Here is a 22893-nt window from a genome sequence, read left to right as displayed (position 1 = left end):
GTTTGAGATGAGATTAACTGGGCCCAGCTCAAAAGTTGTGCCCTAAAAAGGGTGCCATTTGGGACACATTCTGTGTGTCTGAATAGGCCAGTAAAGTGTAGATTACAGCCCTGCTAATTAACTAGTCACAATCCGTCCTGATTCAACTGAAAACGTTGACACCTCTCATCACTGTGCCGCCTGCTCTTACTGGCATAGCTCAATTAACTGCATTTGATGGATGGCCAAAGTACCCATCTCAAACAGTATATTACCCAATAATGCCTTATCATAAAGTGTGCGGCTTACAAATAACAAGGCCTGCAGTTATCTGCAGTAAGGAGGCGGCTTATAAGTCAGTATAGAGAACATTTTTAAACAATTTTCCTGAGCAAGGACTAACAGAAACAAGAGAAATTAGCTTTTTTTAAGACATATTTAAATCAATTACCTGATGGCCTTGTAGTGGAGGGCAGTCCCGGTGGTAGATGGTCTGATGTCTTGGCTCTCCTCCGGGGACAGCAGAGATGTTTCTCTGCATTCCTCCACCCGCAGTTCCCCCTCCCAGTCACCGGAGGCGCTGCCGTCTGGCTTGTAGGTGAATATGATTGTGGGTTTCTGACTGGGGTCCTCGTTCTTCGCCTCAGAGAACCAGTGGTGGCGTTGGATGGGCGGAGGTGGCAGCATGTGGATGACCGTCCCGTCCAGCCCCACCAGCTTGCCCTTCTTCGTCTCCTTCTGTGCTTTCTCCCGCTGTTCGTCCTCATCCTTCCGCCGGCGGAAGAAGCTCTTGAAGGAGATCCAGCGTTTGGGCTTGGCGCTCTCTACCGCCACCCGTCTCCCCTCCCCTCCACCCGGGCTGGTCTCTCCATCACAGGGGCGCGAGGGGGAGCTGGAGGCGGCAGGCTTGGTCCAGTGGCCAAAGTGTCTCTGAAGGATGTTGGAGGCGTAGTATGGGGAAGAGGTGGATCTGGGAGGGGGGAATGGAGCGTTGGGCTCTGACTTCGTGGGGCTGGACAGGGGCACGGCTGCTGAGGCACTCTGGGATTTGGGCAGCTGTTTAGAGGGTGTGTCCTTCCTGGGTTTGGACAGGCAGCTGTCAGTGGAGGAGAAGAGAGACTTGGGTCGACTGAGTGTTTCTTTGGTGGCGTTGGGTGGAAGGGCATACAGCTCCTCGACACTGCAGGCTTTAGAATGTGGGGAAGGTGACTCTGGGGGAGACTGTGGGGGCTGGATAGAGGCAACCATCTGGGACAACACAGTGCTGGCCTTCTCCCGGTGGCCTGTCCCAGTGCCTGATGATGACAGTGGGAAGTCAGTGCTCCCCTCTTTGCTAGATGTTGTTTCCCCACTGATCTTGCGAGTGCGCCCACGAGAGGCTGAACTGGAGCTACTTTTGGCCAAGGTGGCAGCGACAGTGAGAGGAGTTGGAACAGCAATCGATGTGGCAGCTGAAGGATAAAGGGAACCAGCAGCCATGCTCGCTGCTACAGTCAAGTCTTTAGCGGTTCGAGCGGTTAGCTCCTGGCTTATCAGCGCTGCTGCAGCGGCTTTCCTTTCTCCAGCAGCAGCTTTCTCCGATGCCGCTTTACCAATAGTTTTCTCTGTAGGAGAAGGTTGGACACTCTCCGAGGAGCCGACCTCCTCATAAGTGTGGCTAGCCACTCTCCCGTCCTTTGTTTGAGGCATCTCCCCGCTGAGACCCAGGAAGCTCTTATACACCGCCAGGTTGTCGTAAGCACTTGGGTTGATGACGATGGGCACCTTGACGGCATTCTTGGACCTGCGGGAGTATGTGGTATCATCCCGGATGATGATGGGGAAGGGGGGCATCCCTGCATTGTTGTAACTGTTGAACTTGATCTCGGACAGGTTAGGGGATTTCACAGGTACAGTCCGAGAGGAGGAGAGGCCAGCAATGGGGGAGGTTGGGGCTGACTTGTGGCTGCAGTGGCGAGGTGGGACGGCAGGGCCAGATGCTCCTGTGGACTCCAGATCCACTTTGGCGATCTTCTGACGGGGACTGGTGCTAGACGTCCACACCTCCTGGTAGCGGATAGCACCTGGTTGCTTACTGGCCTTGCCCTGGAAGACAAACGGTGTGGCGGATGTGGGGGAGATGGGAGATGATGGGGACATGGGTGAGGCAGGAGACAGTGGCTGGCCTAAGGGGGAGATAGGGTAGGAAGAGGGGCTAATGGGAGTCTTTGGCTGTTTGGGAGTGCGTTCTTGGTTTTGTTCCTCTGGGTTAGCCATGGATGCAGACACATCCACCACTGTGTAGGGCTTACAGATAAGATGCTTCTCCAGGTTAACCACACGGTAAGGTTTGGCTTGCTCCTCTGTGGGGCTGAAGCTGATCATCACTGGCTGCCCGGGAAGAGCTTGAGGCATAGGTAAGCCCTCCCTGCTGTCCTGATCCTCCAATTGGATTGCGAGAACAGCCTTGTGGGTTTCTGTGACCTTGGATGGACTGACAGCCTTCTGGGTCTGTTGTTCCTTGTCTGTACCAGCAGCCTGGAGGGCCGGTGTTCTGAAAGCTGAGGGGGAGTGCAGACCGTTTCTCAGGGGGCCACAGGGAGCACTGCTGCTGCAGCTGGAAGTGGTGCGTAAGTCCTCCGGCAGCGATGATGAGGACTCTGGGGAAGTGGTGCACTCCGAATTGGAGAGAAAGCCGCTGCCCTGCAGGTCACCAGGGCCGTACGGAAGGATACCGTGGCCTCCATTGGAGTCTGTAGAGGGGTATCCATTAAGGATCTCATCATAACTGTCGTCATAGTCCACGGCGCAGATCCTCTGGAGTGAGCGGTTACGTAACGGTACAGTGTTCCACTTCTTCCCCTGGGCAAAGGGGACTGGGGAGAGTGTGGCGGCACGAAAGTTGGCGAAGCGCGGCTGGCCCCGCATACGGATCTCCATGGCTAGAAGTTCCTCGTCACTCTCATCCCAGCTCTCGTGTTCATCGTCGTCGTTAACTTCACTTTCATCATCTTCATCCTCATCATCGTCCTCTCCTTCGCTGGAGAACTCAGGATAGCAGAAGCGCCCTCCTTCGGTGCTGATGACCTCCATACTGTTGCTGAGGGACACCCGCTTTTGGGCAGCCCCTCCACTGCTGCTGCTCCCAATGGCCAAGCAACCAGAAGCGGGGAGTCCTCTCTCTAAAGAGCGCTGGAAGGAGCTGCTGATGCGCCCCAAAAAGAGGTCCTTCGACCCGGACAAGGGGCTGGGGCTAGGGCCAGAGCCCAGGCCCGCAATCTCCTTGAGCATGTCAGTCAAACCATTGCCATTCCCACGGGTTGCGCGCTGACTGCGCTGCCTGTAACGCTCAATCTCCTCCACGGCATACTCCCCTTCATTGTTGTTAGGCCCGCCGGGCTTCTTGCGGTTTATCCCATTTCGGGTCCAGATGGTAAAGGCAGAGGTTTTGCCGGGTTCACCAGCGTCTGGTGGCCGATGTAGGTTGCCCTCCAAGTCCAGGTCGGCCGAAGAGCAGGGCAGCATCATGGTGGGCTTGACAGCGATTGTGGGCTTCTTAGCCACGGGAGGGCGGAAGTGACCAGAGCGGGTTGAGACACCGTCACCGCCTCCCCTCTGGGAGCTGTTACCGTTGGGTCTAGTTCCAGCAGGGGGTTGGCTCTGTTGTTGGGGGGGTTGCTCAGGGGCAATCTTCTTCACGCCACCCTCGGCCAGGCGGTGCAGGCTCTTGGGCTTAAAGCAGTTCTTGCACTCGCCTGGTTTCCACACATGCTCCGTGAAGGTGTTGCAGGCAGACATGGCTGCTGTCCTGGTGAGGCAGCACGGTGGGTCAGTGGACAGGAAACCCCTCCATGGGAACCACAAAGGCAGGGGAATGGACTATTCTACAGCACCGCTGCCTTCTGGTTAACCCCCAGACCTAGCAGAGACTCAGCCTGAAAGAAAATGAAACATGGCATTATTAAACTGTCATCTCACAACATTTGTTTATATCTATTTAATTGTTTCAGCATAAAACATAAAAGCTTTAGTATTAAGTTGGTTTAATTCAGTATACTTGACATGAACACAGAGTATTCAATGTATTATTGTTTTTTAAAGTAGCCAACAAATATTTTCATTTTCAGAATGACTAACACTTTTTGAAAAGGGCAACAAAAGATATTAAAAAATATAGAGGGTAAATGTATACAGCCCTAAAATGAGAGAGGGTAAGTGCCTAACGTATACAGCCCTAAAATGAGAGAGGGTAAGTGCCTAACGTATACAGCCCTAAAATGAGAGAGGGTGAGTGCCTAACGTATACAGCCCTAAAATGAGAGAGGGTAAGTGCCTAACGTATACAGCCCTAAAATGAGAGAGGGTAAGTGCCTAACGTATACAGCCCTAAAATGAGAGAGGGTAAGTGCCTAACGTATACAGCCCTAAAATGAGAGAGGGTAAGTGCCTAACGTATATAGCCCTAAAATGAGAGAGGGTAAGTGCCTAACGTATACAGCCCTAAAATGAGAGAGGGTGAGTGCCTAACGTATACAGCCCTAAAATGAGAGAGGGTAAGTGCCTAACGTATACAGCCCTAAAATGAGAGAGGGTGAGTGCCTAACGTATACAGCCCTAAAATGAGAGAGGGTATGTGCCTAACGTATACAGCCCTAAAATGAGAGAGGGTGAGTGCCTAACGTATACAGCCCTAAAATGAGAGAGGGTGAGTGCCTAACGTATACAGCCCTAAAATGAGAGAGGGTAAGTGCCTAACGTATACAGCCCTAAAATGAGAGAGGGTGAGTGCCTAACGTATACAGCCCTAAAATGAGAGAGGGTAAGTGCCTAACGTATATAGCCCTAAAATGAAAGATGAATCGCTCGTGAGGTTTTATGACTTTACTTACACAATTTTTTCGTGAGGTAATAATATTTGATAAAATATGTTACAAGTCCTGACATGGCTTAATGACTACCGAATGTACACTTTAAGCCCATGGGTGTTACAAATATGCCCAACTTTTAAATAATCCATATTTATTATTTTCCAAATGTTGAAAACTTATAAATGGACATTTATGTAAGCTTAAATTCTAATCACTTCCCTTAAAGTTAAAATATATTGATCATTACTATTCATGGTAGTAGCATACATATCCACAGAGGTTTTTGTTCATGCCAGCCAGTACACACCTCGTAAACAAAACAACTAATCAGACTTCAATCAAGACGGTGTGTTACTGCTTGGCTAGAACAAAAACCTGCACACACACACCAGACCTCTGTGGATTAGACTCCATGCAGAAAGACCTACTTTAAATGAATTATGTGTATGCCACAAAGCAGGACTACATTTATTTAGAGATCTCCCTCATAAATCAACAGCAAGGACTTAGGGTGAAGACAAACTACACTACCGGTCAAAAGTTTCAGAAGCCTACTCATTCAAGGGTTTTTCTTAATTTTTTTAAAATACTATTTTCTACATTGTAGAATAATAGGGAAGACATCAAAAAACTATGAAATAACACAGATGGAATCATGTAGTAATATTTTATATTTGAGATTCCAATTCCTCCTTCGGCCGCCTTTCCTTCCAGTTCTCTACTGCTGGAACGACTGGAACGACCTGCAAAAATCTCTGAAGCTGGAGGCTCATATCTCCCTCACTAACTTTAAGCACCAGCTGTTAGAGCAGCTCACAGATCACTGCACCTGTACATAGCCCATCTGTAAATAGCCCATCCAACTACCTCATCTCCATACTGCATTTATTTATTCATCTTGCTCCTTTGCACCCCAGTATCTTTACTTGCACATTCATCTTCTGCACATCTACCATTCCAGTGTTTAATTGCTATATTGTAATTACTTTGCCACCATGGCCTATTTATTGCCTTAACTCCCTTAAGTTACCTCATTTGCACACACTGTATATAGACCTTTTGTTTTATTTTGTTCTACTGTATTATTGACTATGTTTTGTTTATTCCATGTGTAACTCTGTGTTGTTGTATGTGACTAAATGGTTTGCTTTATCTTGGCCAGGTCGCAGTTGCAAATGAGAACTTGTTCTCAACTAGCCTACCTGGTTAAATAAAGGTGAAATAAAACATTTAAATATACTGGGGGTTCTGAAGAAGCACCCCTTTATCCATATGTGCATCAAAACTTCAATGGTCTGTCACATACACACACTCTGGTCTGCAGTGACCCTCTCCAGTAAGATCTGTCCACAATTGAATTAATTGCAGCACAGACTGACCATGGCTACCCAGGATCATGAGCTGCTTGCTGGTCTCACAATTTTTGTTCTCACTGTCTCAACTGATCTTCAGTGTATTCCCGGCTCAAATAAATGTCATCCAGCTCTTCTTGGAAAGAGGGATAAGAAGCAGCCATTCGGGCTACTTAGCAATCTCGGATAGACAGTGCAAGGGTAACATAGCTCCCCGTGAACCTGAAGAAACTAGTACAGCACCCATTTTCAAAAGCTTGCTTTCGAGGGTGTGAATACAATTGGACAAGGAAGTAAGGCTCCAGTCAAGCTGTGTAGTCTTTACAAAGCCAGGAAGAATGAGTCAACCTAGATATCATGCAATGTCGTGGCAGACAGGAACATCATTGAGACAAGTCCAATGGCTTTATTGAACAAGGATAACCATTTCTACTTGCTGCTAGCGTGATCGGCAAAACACAAAGGCAATAACATTGATTGCTTCAGAACATGAACAAAATTCATTTTTTCAATCAACTGATGGTTGTGGACTATAGGAAAAAGAGGACCGAGCACACCCTCATTCTCATCGACTGGGCTGCAGTAGAGCAGGTTGAGAGCTTCAAGTTCCTTGGGGTCCACATCACCAACATGGTCAAAGCACACCAAGACAGTCGTGAAGAGGGCACGACAAAACATATTCCCCCTCAAGAGACTGAAAAGGTTTTGACATGGGTCCTCAGATTCCCAAAAGGTTCTACAGCTGCACCATCAAGAGCATCCTGATGGGTTGCATCACTGCCTGGTATGGCAACTGCGAACGGCCCAGTACATTCAATCACCGGGGCCAAGCTTCCTGCCATTCAGGACCTCTATACCAGGCGGTGTCAGAGGAAGGCCCTAAAAATTGTCAAAGACTCCAGCCCCCTTAGTCATACTGTTCTCTCTGCTACCGGACGGCAAGCGGTACCGGTCCAAGAGGCTTCTAAACAGCTTCTACCCCCAAGCCATTAGACTCTTGTACATCTAGTCAAATAGCTACCTAGACTATTTGCATTGCCCCCCCCCCCCCTTCACACCACTGCTACTCTCTGTTGTCATCTATGCATAGTCACTTTAATAACTCTACCCACATGTACATACTACCTCAACTAACTGGTGCCCCCGCACATTGACTCTGTATTGGTACCCACCTGTATATAGTCTCGCTATTGTTATTTTACTGGTGCTCTTTAATTACTTGTTACTTTAATCTCTTATTCTTATCCATATTATCTTGAAACTGCATTGTTGGTTAGGGGCTCGTAAGTAAGCATTTCACAGTAAGGTTTACACCTGTTGTATTCAGGACATTTGACCATTAACATTTGATTTGATGACATTGGATATACTCTCCTGGAGTGAAAATTCTAAAATACCGCTATGGTGCATAATTACATCTGAAACACTCATAACACATAATTATGTAGGGAGAAAGGAAAACAACCCAAGTGTGACGTTTCCCTTTAACAATAGAACATAACTGACTAAAACTGTAATGTATACAACAATACAACAATATATTTTTATTTATTTAAGAACAAATTCTTATTTTCAATGACGGCCTAGGAACAGTGGGTTAACTGCCTTGCTCTAACCACTAGGCGACCTGCCGCCCCAACTGGTTCACCCACATGAACTGGTTGAAACATTAAAATAGCTGAATTTATCCAAAGATGCAAGTGGGCTTAATGGGTAAATGGGCTGACTCTTACCTGACACATTTGCATGAAAAAGTCCAAATGGAAATCAAAACCAATCCATGCATGCATTCAGAGGTGACAAAAACACACAGCACTACTCCCTTCCCTCCATTAGGTGGCGATGCGTTGCAATGTTTTCTCTGTCAGGGGCAGAGTAACTCCACTGAGGGGCAGTGAGCTCCCCTGCTCCTCAGCTGAGCCTGTGAGGCTATGCGGCCAGCGGGTCAGACATTTCCCTGGCCTATTTTTGGACTGCAGCTCTGTGCAGTTGCTAGTTACAATCAGCCAGGCTTACAAGGGATCTACAGACTGACAATGCCATAAAGTCAGGCCCCATGCTGAGATCTATCTGCATCGGAGGAGCTAGGGCTGGGCAGGTCTTTTCAACTGAATTCAGATTTGTTTCATTTCAGTCCAAACAGTATGGATGAACATTATTTTGCAGTGTCAACAGAAATAACCAGGTAAGTGACTGGTACCTTGGTGTAGTTAATATAACTACTATAACTAAATAAATGCTCGGTAAGTAATGCTTGACAGGTAATTCAGCTTTGACCAATGATCAGAGCTTGTTTGCTGTATTACCATGGGCTATAATATTGGACAATTAGTGGCTGCATTATAGTGAATTATGACTAAACTAACTACTATATGACTAAAATGATGATTCAGAGGAGCAAACCAGATAGATACGCTTACTGGCAATTCAAACAAGGAGGACCAAGACAGATGTACACCAGTTATCTGTGAGAGCTCAGTGGTCAAACACTTCCTGTTTTCAAGAGGATACCAGGTCACACTTCCATGTGGCCCGTGTGGCGACAGGAAACCACATCCTTGAGAACCCATTTTGTAGTGTTCTCCTTTCAGCTTCATGTTCTGCAGTCATCACTTTTAATGCAGTCTCTCCATCCCTGTAGCCCAGAAAGGGAATAGGTTATCATTTGTGGCTAGAGCTGTAATGAATACAGCATTTATAGAGTGAGGAAAAGTACCACTGGATATTCTCCTCATCACATATTGTAAGTTCATGAAAAGGATCATGGGTTTTGAAGCCTTTGTGCTCTCAAAGTTGCATGTCCATTCATAAAATAATACATTTACAATTCTTTACTATTGTCTCAATTGACCGTTCCACCCACTCGCTCGCGCACTTTGCCCGCCATGGGCACAAATTCAAATACTCATTTGAGAGAAATCAAGTCAAATTTGAAATGGCACGCCGCTGAGGCGTCCAATTAAACTGAATGTTTCACATAATTGTAATTTCACATAATTGCCGTCCACCACACACTGAAGAGGTAGTGTTTCAGATGTTTTCAGGAGATTGGCAGGGACTTTGCTGTCCTTGCTTCAGGGGAAAGCTGGTTCCACCATTTGGGTGTCAGAACAGAGAACATATTTGACTAGGCTGAGCGGGAGCTGCCCTTCCATAGGGGTGGGAGGGCCAAGAGACCAGAGGTGGCAGAACGGAGTACTCGGGTTGGGGTGTAGAGTTTGAGCAGATCCTGAAGGTAGGGAGGGGCAGTTCCTCTTGCTGCTTCGTAGGCAGATACAATGGCCTTGTAGTGGATGTGAGCTTCGACTGGAAGCCAGTGGAGTGTGCAGAGGAGCGGGTGACATGGGAGAACTTGGGAAGGTTGAACACCATGCGGGCTGCAGCGTTCTGGATAAGTTGCAGGCGTTCGATGGCACAAGCGGGGTGAGTAGTGAGAGTACGTGCAGACTCTGGCCATTTTGAAGTCAAAGGGGACGCAGCCATTGGTCAGGGATGAGTTGATGAGGGAAGTGAGGAATGGGAGAAGGTCTCCAGAGATGGTCTGGAGAAGGGAGGAGGGGATGGGGGTCGAGCAGGAAGGTTTTCGGGAGGTCGGAACTGAATAGTTGCATGATTTCATCTGGAGAGAGGGGAGAAAGAGGTCACGGCATATGGTAGTTCTGTGTGAGTGGGACCAATGGCCTCATTAGGCTGAGTGAATGAGGAGTGCTTATTTTCTAAGTGGTTGACAAAGTCGTGCGCAGAGAGGGAGGAGGGAGGTGATGGGGGGGAAAGTTTCCCAGGGTTAGAGGCAGAAGCTTGACATTTAGAGGGATAGAATGTGGCATTAGCAGCTTATACAAAGGAGGAGAAGGGAGTGAAACGATGATAGGTCCTCCAAAAGTTTAGTTTTCCTCCATTTTCGCTCAGCTGCCCGCAGCCCTGTTATGTAAGCTCGCCACGGAGTAGGAAGGGAGGGCCGAACCGAACGGGAGGAAAGAGGACTGCGAGTGATAGGATATGGAAAGGGAGGAGAGTAGAGTAGGGTAGAAAAGGCAAAATCAAGGGACAGAAGGGAGAAGGATTTAGCAGAAGGGAGAGAGGATAGGCTAGAAGAGGAGAGAGTAGTGGGAGAGAGATTGAAGATTGCAACAGCGCATTAACCATCTGGGTAGGGGCTAAGTGGTTAGGGTTGGAGGAAAGGGAGACAGAAAAGGAAACTAAGTAGTGATCAGAGACCTGGAGGGGGGTTCTAGTGAGATTAGTAGGCGAACCACCTGTAGTAAATATGAGTTGAAGCATATTGCATGCCTTGTGAGTGGGAGGGAGGGGACTGGGAAAGGGCGAGGTCAAAAGAGGCAAGGGGGGGACAGAAATTAATCGAAGGCAGACGTTGTGAGGTTGAAGTTGCCCAGTATGAAGAGCAGTGAGCCATCTTCAGGAAATTAGCTTATCAAGGTGTCATGCTCATTGAGAAACTCTCTAAGGGCACCTGGTGGGCGATAGATGAGAAAAATGTTAAGCTTGAGTTGACAAGAGACAGTGACCGCATGGAAGTCAAATGAGGAGATGGACAGGTGAGTGAAGGAGAAAAAATGAAATATCCACTTAGGAGAAATTAGTAGCTCTGTGCCACCACCACGACAACCCAATGCTCGCAGACTACGAGAAAACACATAGTCAGATAAAAATAGGGCAGTGTTCTCTGGGGTGATCCATATCGCTGTCAGGGCAAATAAAGTCTAGGAACTGAAGGGCAGCATAGGCTGAGATTTCCTTGGTGTTCTTGACCACAGATCGGCAGTTACAAACGCTGCAGGGGACCAGGAATTCCAAATAGAAGGGTTGCAGCCAAGGAGTGGGGAGCGTCTGTAAAGGCTACAGGGAGAGGAGAGAACAGGTATGGAAAACACACACATAGCTGACAAAGCTACAAAAGAGCAAAATGAGATCTGAAAACAACTAGGTGAGATACTCAAATGAGAGTGGTGTGAAACCTTCCTCTCTTTCTGTCGTTGAACAACTGGAGAACAACTCGGCAGAACCGTGTTAGTTTTGGCTCAGAGACTTCCGCTGCCACGGCTGCCACTGAGAAAACAAGGGAGACTGAAGTACTAACAGTAATAGCTAATTGCATACCAGACAGAGGTGAAGAGCACACCTCGTGGTACTAATTACTGACTGTCTAAGAGAGGAACAACCACTCCCCCTCCAATACAGCCACTGATTACGAAAACAACAGTCACAACTATGTTTTACTCCATTAAGAGATGACTAGGACTGCAACCCAGTCTTAATTTAGTAAAATAAAAATATTGATGAAAATATTTGTCAAACACCTATTTATTCAGTGGCAGTTAATTGATTTATTGAATTTATTTGACAATTTGTAAAAATCCACACATAACGGCGCTCCAGCTGGTGACGCCTCCACATACAATTTAAGAAAATCATCAAGGACAACACAATAAAGCTTATTAACAGCTTATTTTCATTGTGGTCCTTTTGAAGAGGGAAAGTGGGAATACAACAAGGTTAGGCGGCGATGTATTGACAACAGACAATGACAGACAATTGTTGTTTGTTTCACAACATTTGATAATTAATACAATTTCCGTTCCTAATAAACAACTATTGACAGGTACATCTTCCTTGTCTCACATACCCTTAATATAATATATACAGTTGAAGTCGGAAGTTTACATACACCTTAGCCAAACACATTTAAACTCAGTTTCACAATTCCTGACATTTAATCCTAGTTAAAATTCAGTTTTAGGCAATTTAGGATAAGCTCTTTATTTTAAGAATGTGAAATGTCAGAATAATAGTAGAGAGAATGATTTATTTCCGCTTTAGTTTCTTTCATCACATTCCCAGTGAGTCAGAAGTTTACATACACTCAATTAGTATTTGGTAGTGTTGACTTTAAATTGTTTAATTTGTGTCAAACGTTTCGGGGCAGCATTCTCCAAGCTTCCCACAATAAGTTGGGTGAATTTTGTCCCATTCCTCCTGACAGAGCTGGTGTAGCGGAGTCAGATTTGCAGGCATCCTTGCTCTCACACGCTTTTTCAGTTCTGCCCACACATTTTCTATAGGATTGAGGTCAGGGCTTTGTGATGGCCACTCCAATACCTTGACTTTGTTGTCCTTAAGCCATTTTTCCACAACTTTGGAATTATGCTTGGGGTCATTGTCAATTTGGAAGACCCATTTGCGACCAAGCATCATGTCTTTATGTCTTGAGATGTTGCTTCAATATATCCACATAATTGTCCATCCTCATGATGCCATCTATTTTGTGAAGTGCACCAGACCCTCCTGCAGCAAGGCACACCCACAACATGATGCTGCCACCCCCGTACTTCACGGTTGGGATGTGGTTCTTCAGCTCGCAAGCCTCCCCTTTCTCCTCCAAACATAAAAATGGTCATTACGGCCAAACAGTTCTATTTTGTTTCATCAGACCAGAGGATGTTTCTCCAAAAAGTACGATCTTTGTCCCCATGTGCAGTTGCAAACCGTAATCTGACCTTTTTATGGTGGTTTTTGAGCAGTGGCTTGTTCCTTGCTGAGCGGCCTTTCGGGTTATGTCAATGGAGGATTCGTTTTACTGCGGATATAGATAATTTTGTACCGGTTTCCTCCAGTATCTTCACAAGGTGCTGTTGTTCTGGGATTGATTTGCACCTTTCGCGCCAAAGTATGTTCATCTCTAGGAGACAGAACACGTCGCCTTCCTGAGCGGTATGATGCCTGCGTAGTCCCATGGTGTTTATACTTGCGTACTATTGTTTGTACAGATGAACGTGGTACCTTCAGGAATTTGGAAATTGCTCCCAAGGATGAACCAGACTTGTGAAGGTCTAAAAAAAAGATTCTGAGTTCTTAGCTGAATTTATTTTGATTTTCCCATGATGTCAAGCAAAGAGCCACTGAGTTTGAAGGTAGGCCTTGAAATACATTGACTCGAATTATGTCAATTAGCCTATCAAAAGCTTCTAAAGCCATGACATAATTTTCTGGAATTTCCCAAGCTGTTTAAAGGTACAGTCAACTTAGTGCATGTAAACTTCTGACCCACTGGAATTGTGATACTGTGAATTATAAGTGAAATAAACAATTGTTGGAAAAATGACTTGTGTCATGCACAAAGTAGATGTCCTAACCGACTTGCCAAAACTATAGTTTGTTTACAAACAATTTGTGGAGTGGGTGAAAAACAAGTTTTGATGACTCCAACATAAGTGTATGCATACCTCCGACTTCAACTGTACGTATGGAGGTTATACATTTCTAACTCTTTGGAAGATTATTCCAAAGAATGGCAGCCGAGTATTAAAATGTTTCTTTCCCCATAGCACTTTTAATCTAAAAGAAACAACGTCAGTTTGACTCCTTCTAGTTGAATAGTTCTGGTTATCCCTTACTAAGTTAAAGTAGTTACATAAGTATCTGGGGACCATACTGTGGACAATCTGATGTACAAGACACCATTTTATCTGAGCAACTCTCTCCTCCACTTTAAGTCACCTAAGGCTTTCAAGGTGGGAATAGTCAAGATGCAAAATTGCTGGATGTTTAAGAATAATCCTGACTAATTTGTTCTGAGATGTCTGCAATTGATTTTTGAATATCTTGGGGGCACTATTGTACCAGAAAGAGCATGCATAGTCGAAGTGGCACTGAACAAGAGGCCCTGCCAATGTCCCCATTTCATTCTTATCCAGATATTTGGAAGTTCTAGCCAGGAACCTAATTTTATGGTTCACTTTGGCGATAACATTTTGTCAGATGGTTATCTAGCACACATCCAATATACTTAACAGAGTATTTTGCTGTGACTACTATGCCACCTACTACCACCTTAAAATCTGGGAATTTCCACAGTTTCACTTTGGACCCAATCAAGATGGACTCTGTTTTTCCAAGGTGAAGTGACAGCTTATTGTTATATAGCCATTTACTGACATTCAGAAGTTCAGCACTGAGGGCTTTCTCAACTACATTTTTGTCTTTGTGGGAAACCAACAGTGCAGAATCTAAAGGATGCTATGGTAATTATCCCCCTGTTTAACATACATCGTGAATCTGAAAACCATGCCCAGTTCATTCACAAGTCACCTCTCTGCTTGGCAACCTTTCTCCAATCTGGTGGCAAAACAAATAAGGCACACACCATGGCTACTCTCCCGGTGGTACAAGCTCCACATAGAAAAGGGGGCGATGTTCGGAGCAACTTCAATTATCGCGTCGATTCAAATAACACCGAATGCAAGTTTTCCACATGGGAAGATAGCGTTTGCACCCAAGTTCACAGGGGAAAAAAATACTACCAACCTCAAGAGACATCTGAAAGTATATCATCCCAAAATATACGCTCAGGTAATAACAGATTGATAATGCTAGCTAGTTAGTTTGCTGCAACTACAGTATGAGACCACTACTTATGACAGAACCTTGATTACAATATAGCTACAGTATGTCAAGGGGCAGGGCTCTAGACTTGCGACCATTTAGTCAGATTTTGTGACCTTTTGACTTAGCTGAGCGAGTAAATGTTTTAATTGGTCGCATCAGTGCGATCTGAACATTCATTACATAGTACCCGAACTCAAAAGTTTCAAAAAGTCCTATTTTTGCCCACTAAAACGATGATTTGGTCAAAAGGTAAAGTCCATGTTTCACTGGCTGGGGCCTGCTGCTGTGATGAGTGAGCCACTTGATGTGTACTCCGGGAGAAAGAAAAATGGTTTCTTATTGTATAACCTTTCAAAATCCAATTGCGGGAAATACAAGGCTTTGGAAGCAATTACTGTTGTTCTCAGCTTCCTGTGGGCACACATTTTTTTTGTCATCTCTTAATATTAAGCCCAATATTAACTATTTTACAAGCGAGATATTTGATATGGCTTTAAGATATGAAGTGTACGAAATGTACAATGACGCATCGGCCATTGCGAGTTCAAAGGACAGTAGGCCATATCTGCTAAATTTAAGGACATTTAATTTACTGTTGGATTAATACATGACAATCAGCAGTGGGTATTATATTTAGTGTTAGTAATCTAGCTACGTGTTTTGAGTTTACACTTTCTCATGTGGTGGATTAGCACCAAAATAAATTAGCCTATGATACTAGCGCACAGAAAGATGTAGGAAAATTCTGGATTTTAACTGTAAAATATAACAACCTATTGTCAACCCACAATCATGTGATCAGGTTGCATTTCAAAATATCTTGAATCATGTGGTACTGTTGGACATGTTAGATACCATCGTAGTAGTCTATTACACAGTCTAAAGCATGGTGAATGACTTCATAAACTGATTACAAATTTGTTCCTATTACTTGACGCTGCAGGGTAAAAATGGTACAACCAAATCATGGGCTGGTGCCACAAACTAAAGAAGTTAGTGGCACCAGTGGCACCAGGGGTAAATGTTAGTCTGGAGCCCTATCTACTGCAGAGTAATGTGTTCCATAGGATGTTGTACAGAAACATTGTTGGTAGGACAAGGCTATGTATGTTTGTGCACATGGAAGTCAGTGGTTTATGTTTGCTATAGGTTAATGAGGCAATACAAATGTGATGTGACCAAAATGTGACTAAAATGAAAGGGTATTTAGTTTCCTAAAATGGACCACTGTCCTTTTGACAATAACTAGACTAAATCATTATTCAAATGACAAAGAAATGACTAAGACTTAATGATATTTTAGTCAAAATGACTAAGACTAGACTAATTTTTTAAAAAGAAGAAAAAAAGAGTGCTGCAACCCAGTGTGAAGTGGGGCATAGGGGCCAGATCTTGTGTTATATCACCACGGCAACGCTGGGCCAGACACAAAGGAGGAACTGCCTACTAAAAGGTTATGGACCAAGTCTCGGGCGGGGTACCATTTATCCTGTTTTTTTTTTATCCGTGGCCTGATGGGAAACATTGACTAGCGGACTACTTTTAATCTAAATAAATTAATCAAATCAAAACCTTAATCGCCTAGTGAGGAACCATTAATACATCCAAAGCTGATTTCACAATCCAACACACATACCTATGTAAAGGGACAGCTGGGGTGTAAATTGTGTCTGGCATTATACCAGAGCAAGTTTTTTTTTATTCCAGAGATATCCATCCACAGACTATTTCACAACTTTGGGCTGTTGCATTCCCTAAAATGAGTTAATTAAGAGTTGGTGATTATGAAAAATAGTGTTATTTTTCACCTCCATTTTCCAGATGGGATGAAACATAGAAAACATAAAACAAAGACAACACATAACAAAGAAGTTAGAATAGAGGAGGAATAGGATTGTATGGCAAAACACTAATTATGGATATTAAATATCATGCTGTAAGTGAATAATACAGTCTTTTGATCTAGCACCACTTAATTTTTTTGCATTTTTGTCAACACCTATCTCCTCCCAAACTTTGTGGTCTATATTTTAACAAGCCTAACGCAATGGTAAATCTAAGCGCTGGAGGTAGCATTATACGTTTGTGGTGTGTCAGAAATATTGTAGCTATTTTGCACAACCGGAATTATGGGCCAATAGTTAGAGGTGGCGCGAAAGAGTTGGGTTTTGATGAATTATCAAGTTGTTGGTGTGTCGAGGCTTGGCCTCACTGGCCAATCAGAATGTGCTCCATGGCTAAATATGTGGTTGCGTCAAGTTGTGTCTTTACAGTCTTATGTATTACGTAGTCATCAACTTCAATTTGAATGTTAGTCCGTTTTTGCCTAGTTGGTTAAATAGCCTGCCCCATATTTGCAAAATATGTTAAACATGTTTGCAGTCCACATTGTCCTAATTGCTTTGCTTTCAATATGGAAATACATTGTTAAACATAGGCTGTAGCATTCACACTGATATAGGGGCTATGCCTACTGTAAATGGCAGTCTGGACATGGACATGCAAAATAGTCAATAAGCAAGATAAAATTCACTGATAAGACCTATTGATAAGACCTAAAAAGAATAATAAATACACCCCCCCCCCCCCCCCCCTCGAGTTTTGTCTAAATACAGTTAAATGCACCATAACTGCTCCTTGTGGGAGCATAATACAGACAAGGCAACTTAGACTGTGGAGGGTTTTACACACATCCACACTTTTCACAGGAGCTGGATAAAGAGATAATACTAAGAGAAAGGGGCAATGCCCACCGTTATACTGCTCGGAAAAGTCTGTTTGTAATTCAACAGAAATAGAAGACAAAATTGCATTGCATTAAAGCCATGTACACTGCCGTTCAAAAGTTTTTGTCCATTAAAATAACATCAAATTGATCAGAAATATAGTGTAGACAATGTTAATGTTGTAAATGTTGTAAACTATTGTAGCTGGAAACGGCAGATTTTTTATGGGATATCTACATAGGCGCAAAGAGGCCCATTATCAGCAACCATCACTCCTGTGTTCCAATGGCACGTTGTGTTAGCTAATCCAAGTTAATCATTTTAAAAGGCTAATTGATCATCAGAAAACCCTTTTGCAATTATGTTAGCACAGCTGAAAACTGTTGTTCTAAAGAAGCAATGAAACTGGCCTTTAGACTTGTTGAGTATCAGAAGCATCGGCATTTGTGGGTTAGATTACAGACTCAAAATGGCCAGAAACAAAGCACTTTCTTCTGAAACTCATCAGTCGTTGTTCTGAGAAACGATGGGTATTCCATGCGAGAAATTGCCAAGAACTGAAGATCTCGTACAACGCTGTGAACTACTCCCTTCACAGAACAGCGCAAACTGTCTCTAACCAGAAGAGAAAGAGAAGTGGGAGGAGGACTCTGTGCACAACTGAGCAAGAGGACAAGTACATTAGAGTGTCTAGTTTGAGCAACAGACACCTCACAAGTCCTCAACTGGCAGCTTCATTAAATATTACCTGCAAAACACCAGTCTCAACATCAACAGTGAAGAGGCGGCTCCGGGATGCTGGCCTTCTAGGCAGAGTTGCAAAGAAAAAAAAATTACTCAGACTGGCCAATAAAAATAAAAGATTAAGATGGGAACACAGACACCAGACAGAGGAACTCTGCCTAAAAGGTCAGCATCCCAGAGTGCCCTCTTCACTGTTGACGTAGAGACTGGTGTTTTCTAAGAGGTCACTTAGAAAGGACATTTCTAAGTGACCCCAAAATGTTGAACGGTAGTGTACATTCTCACCGTAATCCAATGGACGGTGAATGTTATAACTTTGGTTTTTAACCAAATTAAATTAAAAACAATCCGCTTTTTTAGACTAACAACAGTATCTCTAAATCGGATTGGGTCAAAAGCATAATCATAAATCAGGTCTCATTCTATGAGCACAAGGCAATGTGTGCACACGTAGGCCTAAGTTCTCTTCGGATGGAGGAATGAAAGTTTGTCCTATTCATTGAATATAGCTTATTATAGAATGTGTGGGTCTAATCTTGGATGCTGATTGGTTAAAACTGCATTACAGCTGTTTATTCCACAAGTAACCACCGGCTAAAGCTATGACGTTGACATGCCTATTTACTCGGTTCCATCTGATCTGCCCAGCCAGGCAATTTAACAACTTAATCTACACTATAAAAAGCATCTAGACACGATATCCCATTTGTTTCAGACTAGCATTTGGTTTTCAACAGCGGAGATTTGTATAAACCTTGCCGTCTGTCTCTCCGACATTTGCAACATTGTTTCAACATCCACATTTGATCTCCAGCTGTCCCATAGTAATGAACTTGCCAGGAGTCGGGATGAGACAGGCAGACAGCTTTTCTCAGCCAGTCGAAATCATGAATCAGCTGGCATCATTTTTATGGATATATACAAAGGAATGTCACTATAAAACAGCTTAAACAAATGCAAATGCAGCTACGTTGCTGTTATTCTGGTTGCACTGTTTGACGTGGCTGTAAGTTAGCCCGTAATTGGTTAGCAAGCAAGCAAGGGATAAGAACGTTGCCATCCAGTATGGCAATGGAGCATTCAGAATGAATGAGTGAGTCGCGTCCATAGATCCAGAACAAAAAGACTGAACGACTGGGCAACCGGCAACTGAAACGATAGAACGAACGACCTGCTGGCTTGGGTAGCAACCTTCGATTTGTGTCGGGACTATGTCTTGTGGAAAGAAGAAATAGTATGAATAAATTAATTAAAATAATGTTTATGAAAATATATCAATCATTATTTGAATATGTTGGTAACCCGTTGTATAAAAGTTATAATGCCCTCGAAGCCAGTGTTTGGTGAATATATTGGCACGGTTTGCTGGACCTCAACTTTGTCTCGGGCTTAACAACAACCCGTATCAATATATCCTCCAAATACTGTCTTCTCGGGCATTATCACTTAATTAAATAGCATACAGTAACCCTACAATAGGCCTAGTTACAAACAGGTTCAACAGATGAAAGTGGAAGATACAATATTTTACAAAATAATCAAGTCTATTGTAATAATGTGATGTTTCTAAACAGACTTCCTACAGTCACTGACACCTTTCATTCAATGGGCATCACACATAGACCTAGTGAGGCCAAACTTTTTACAGAAGCTGCATGGACAAAAATAATGTCCAATATGAAGAAAAACTAATGTCTGTTGACAGTTTTTTTATGCTCGTAATATTTGAATAAAACACTGGTTATAGGCTACTAATTAGGCTACAGTGCGCCTACGCTGGAAAAATCAATGCCATAGTCAATTGCATTACCACTATGACCAGTGAGTCTTAAATATCACCAGTAGCTCTGCTTGAAATTGGCACATATGCACATGTTTTAAAGGTCACACCTTAATTATGTCCACCCCTCCTACCTCAGTGCAAGTGAGCTGCTATAACACAGGCAAAACAGCAGAGCGCTGGCTTTTACAAGTCGAAAATTGCCAAAGAGCGTGTGTTTGACACTAGCGCCGCCTTAACGACAGACGAAAATAGAGCCCTATATCTCTTCCCTGACACGGATATGGCTGGGCACGGGAAGCTCAGCACTCAGTTGAAAGAAAATGGGAAATTCCTCCTAATCTTTCAGACAATCTTTTTTATGACCTGGCACCAGTCTGTGGCTGCTCCCTGGGTACCATGGCCTAGTTTCACTCTGAGGCAGTACATTTCTAGCCTGGTCCCAGATCTGTTTGTGCCATCTTGCCAATGACCACATGAGTTGGCAAGACAGCACAAACAGATCTGGGACCAGGCAGGTAAAGTTCCTCTCCAATGTGAAAAGGGTAATCTTACCAGGTTGTTTTAATCTTGCATTGGTTCGATTTGTTTTGAGATTATGAATCACCTTAACCTTAATATAAGGTAGCTTAATTTCTATGTAACCAGAGAATTTAGCCAGATACAGTGCCTTCAAAGTACACCTCTTCAGCATTTCATCGTTACAAAGTGGAATTAAAATTAATTTAATTGACATTTAATGTCAATGATCTACACAAAATACTCTGTCAAAGTGGAAGAAAAATTCTAACATTTGTAAAAAGAAATATGAAAAAGAAAACACATGTCTTCATTAGAAAAGTATTCAACCCCCTGAGTCAATACATGTTAGAATCAACTGGCAGCGATTACAGCTATGAGTCTTTCTGGGTAAGTCTTTAACACACCTGAATTGTACAACATTTGCCCATTATTCTTTTCAAAATTCTTCAAGCTGTGTCAAATTGGTTGACGATCATTGCTAGACAACCATTTTCAGGTCTAGCCATAGATTTTCAAGCTTCCTTCTTTTCACTTTGTCAATTAGGTTAGCATTGTGGAGTAACTACAATGTTGTTGATCCATCCTCAGCTATTACCTATCACTCTGGAACCGTTTTAAAGTCATCAATGGTCTCCTCTCCGGCAAGTGAGTTAGGAAGGACGCCTGTACCTTTGTAGTGACTGGGTGTATTGATACACCATTCAAAGTGTAATTAATAACTTAATGTGGACACTGAGGAACTTAAAGCATTCGACCAGCTTCACCAAAGCCCCGTCAATGTGAATGGGGGTGTGCTCGGCCCTGCATTTCTTGTAGTCCACGATAAGCTCCTGTGTCTTGCTGATGTTGAGGGAGACGTTGTTATCCTGGAACCACACTGCCAGGTCTCTGACCTCCTCCCTATAGGCTGTCTCGTCTGTCGGTGATCAGGCCTAGCACCGTCGTGCTGTCGGCAAACTTGATGGTATTGGAGACGTGCTGCAGTCATGGCTGAAAAGGGAGTACAGGAGGGGACTAAGCACGCACCCCTGAGGGGCACCCGTGTTGAGAATCAGTGTGGTGGATGTGTTGTTGCCTTCTGACAGGAAGTTCAGGATCCAGTTGCAGAGGGAGGTGTTCAGTTCCAGGGTATTTAGCTTAGTGATGAGCTTGGAGGGCAGTATGGCGTTGAATGCTGAGCTGTAGTCATTCTCACATACTGTAGGTGTTCCTTTTGTCCAGGTGGGAAAGGGAATGCTCTGAGTATGTGTCCTCTGGTAATCCATATGGCCCTGCAACCTTGTGAATGTTAACCTGTTTAAATATCTTCACATAGGCTACGGAGAGCATGAACACAGGCATCCAGAACAGCTGGTGCACTCATGCATGATTCAGTGTTGCTTTGTTCGAAGCAAGCGTAGAAGGCATTTAGCTCATCTACTAGGCTCACGTCACTAGACAGCTAGTGGCTGGGTTTCCCTTTGTAATCAGTGATTGTTTGCAAGCCTTGCAAACAATGTGTAGCAGGATTCGATCTTAGACTGGTATTGACGCTTTGCCTGTTTGATGGTTCGTCGGAGGGCATTGTGGGATTTCTTATGAGCATCCGGATTAGTGTCCCGCTACTTGAAAGCAGCAGCTCTAGCCTTGAGCTCATTGCTGATTATGCCTCTAATCCATGTTTTCTGGTGGGGATATGTACGTCCTCTCAAGAGGAAGCTTCTTACTATGACTGATGCCTGTAACATGACCCAGGTTATCACTCAACCAAATAAAGTGTATACCAATAGTGTTGGATCTGTGACATCCACTTGTATGGATCATATGTTCACTAATGCTGCAGAGCTTTACTCCAAAGAAATATCAGTTCCCATCTGTGACCATGACATTGTGCTAATAACAAAGAAAGTCAAAGTACTAAAGGCAGGGCCTAATGTACTCTTTTGCTGAAGGTCTGATGGAAGAAAATCCAGATGCAGCACTTGGGAGTACTTGTACAATTATTCTTGCCCATTGTTGACAAACATGCACCTGTTAAGAAACTAACTGTGAGAACAGTTACAGCCCCCTGAAATAGATGATTCATAAAAAAGGGTATGGTTCAAAGAAATTGTGCAAAGAAAGTGGAAAACAAGTCAGGTTGCTCTGCTAATTGGTTGACATACTGTCAATTGAGAAATGTAACTACATTTAACAAAAAAAATAAGACATTAACAAAATGAAAGAAATTCCAAACTATGGAAAAATACTTTGGAGCACATAAAATTATTTTAGGGGCAGAAAACCCAATACATATCAATCGTTCACTGAAGTTGATGGGTCATTTATAACACAACCTTTTGATATAGCGAACAATTTCAATTACTATTTGACTGGTAAAGTAGATACACTGAGAAGTCAAATGACAACATTCAACAGTGAACCATCATAATGTATTTGTGTATTGAAGATCTAATAATGAAAGAAGGATTGCTGTTTTGAATGTGGTGAAGTATGTGTGGAAGAGGTGGAAAAACTATTGTTATCCATCAAATAATGATAAGCCACCAGGTATAGACAAC

The 22893-nt window shown here is 43.7% G+C and overlaps 1 protein-coding gene across 2 annotated transcripts in view; it reads right to left on the bottom strand.

Moving 5' to 3' along the window:
• Positions 1-22893, bottom strand: part of peak1 (pseudopodium-enriched atypical kinase 1) — a 267608-nt gene that overhangs the window by 51746 nt on the left and 192969 nt on the right. For both annotated transcript variants that reach the window (XM_031802148.1, XM_020456793.2), the window contains one exon: positions 431-3893. In XM_031802148.1, coding sequence (XP_031658008.1) covers positions 431-3756 — 3326 coding nt within the window. In that variant the 5' untranslated portion in view covers positions 3757-3893. The remainder of the gene's footprint in view (positions 1-430; positions 3894-22893) is intronic.

Source organism: Oncorhynchus kisutch, linkage group LG22 (assembly GCF_002021735.2).
Source record: "Oncorhynchus kisutch isolate 150728-3 linkage group LG22, Okis_V2, whole genome shotgun sequence".
Classification (NCBI taxonomy): domain Eukaryota; kingdom Metazoa; phylum Chordata; class Actinopteri; order Salmoniformes; family Salmonidae; genus Oncorhynchus; species Oncorhynchus kisutch.
Note: the sequence above shows the minus strand (reverse complement) of the source record. Positions and strands in the feature narration are given on the sequence as shown.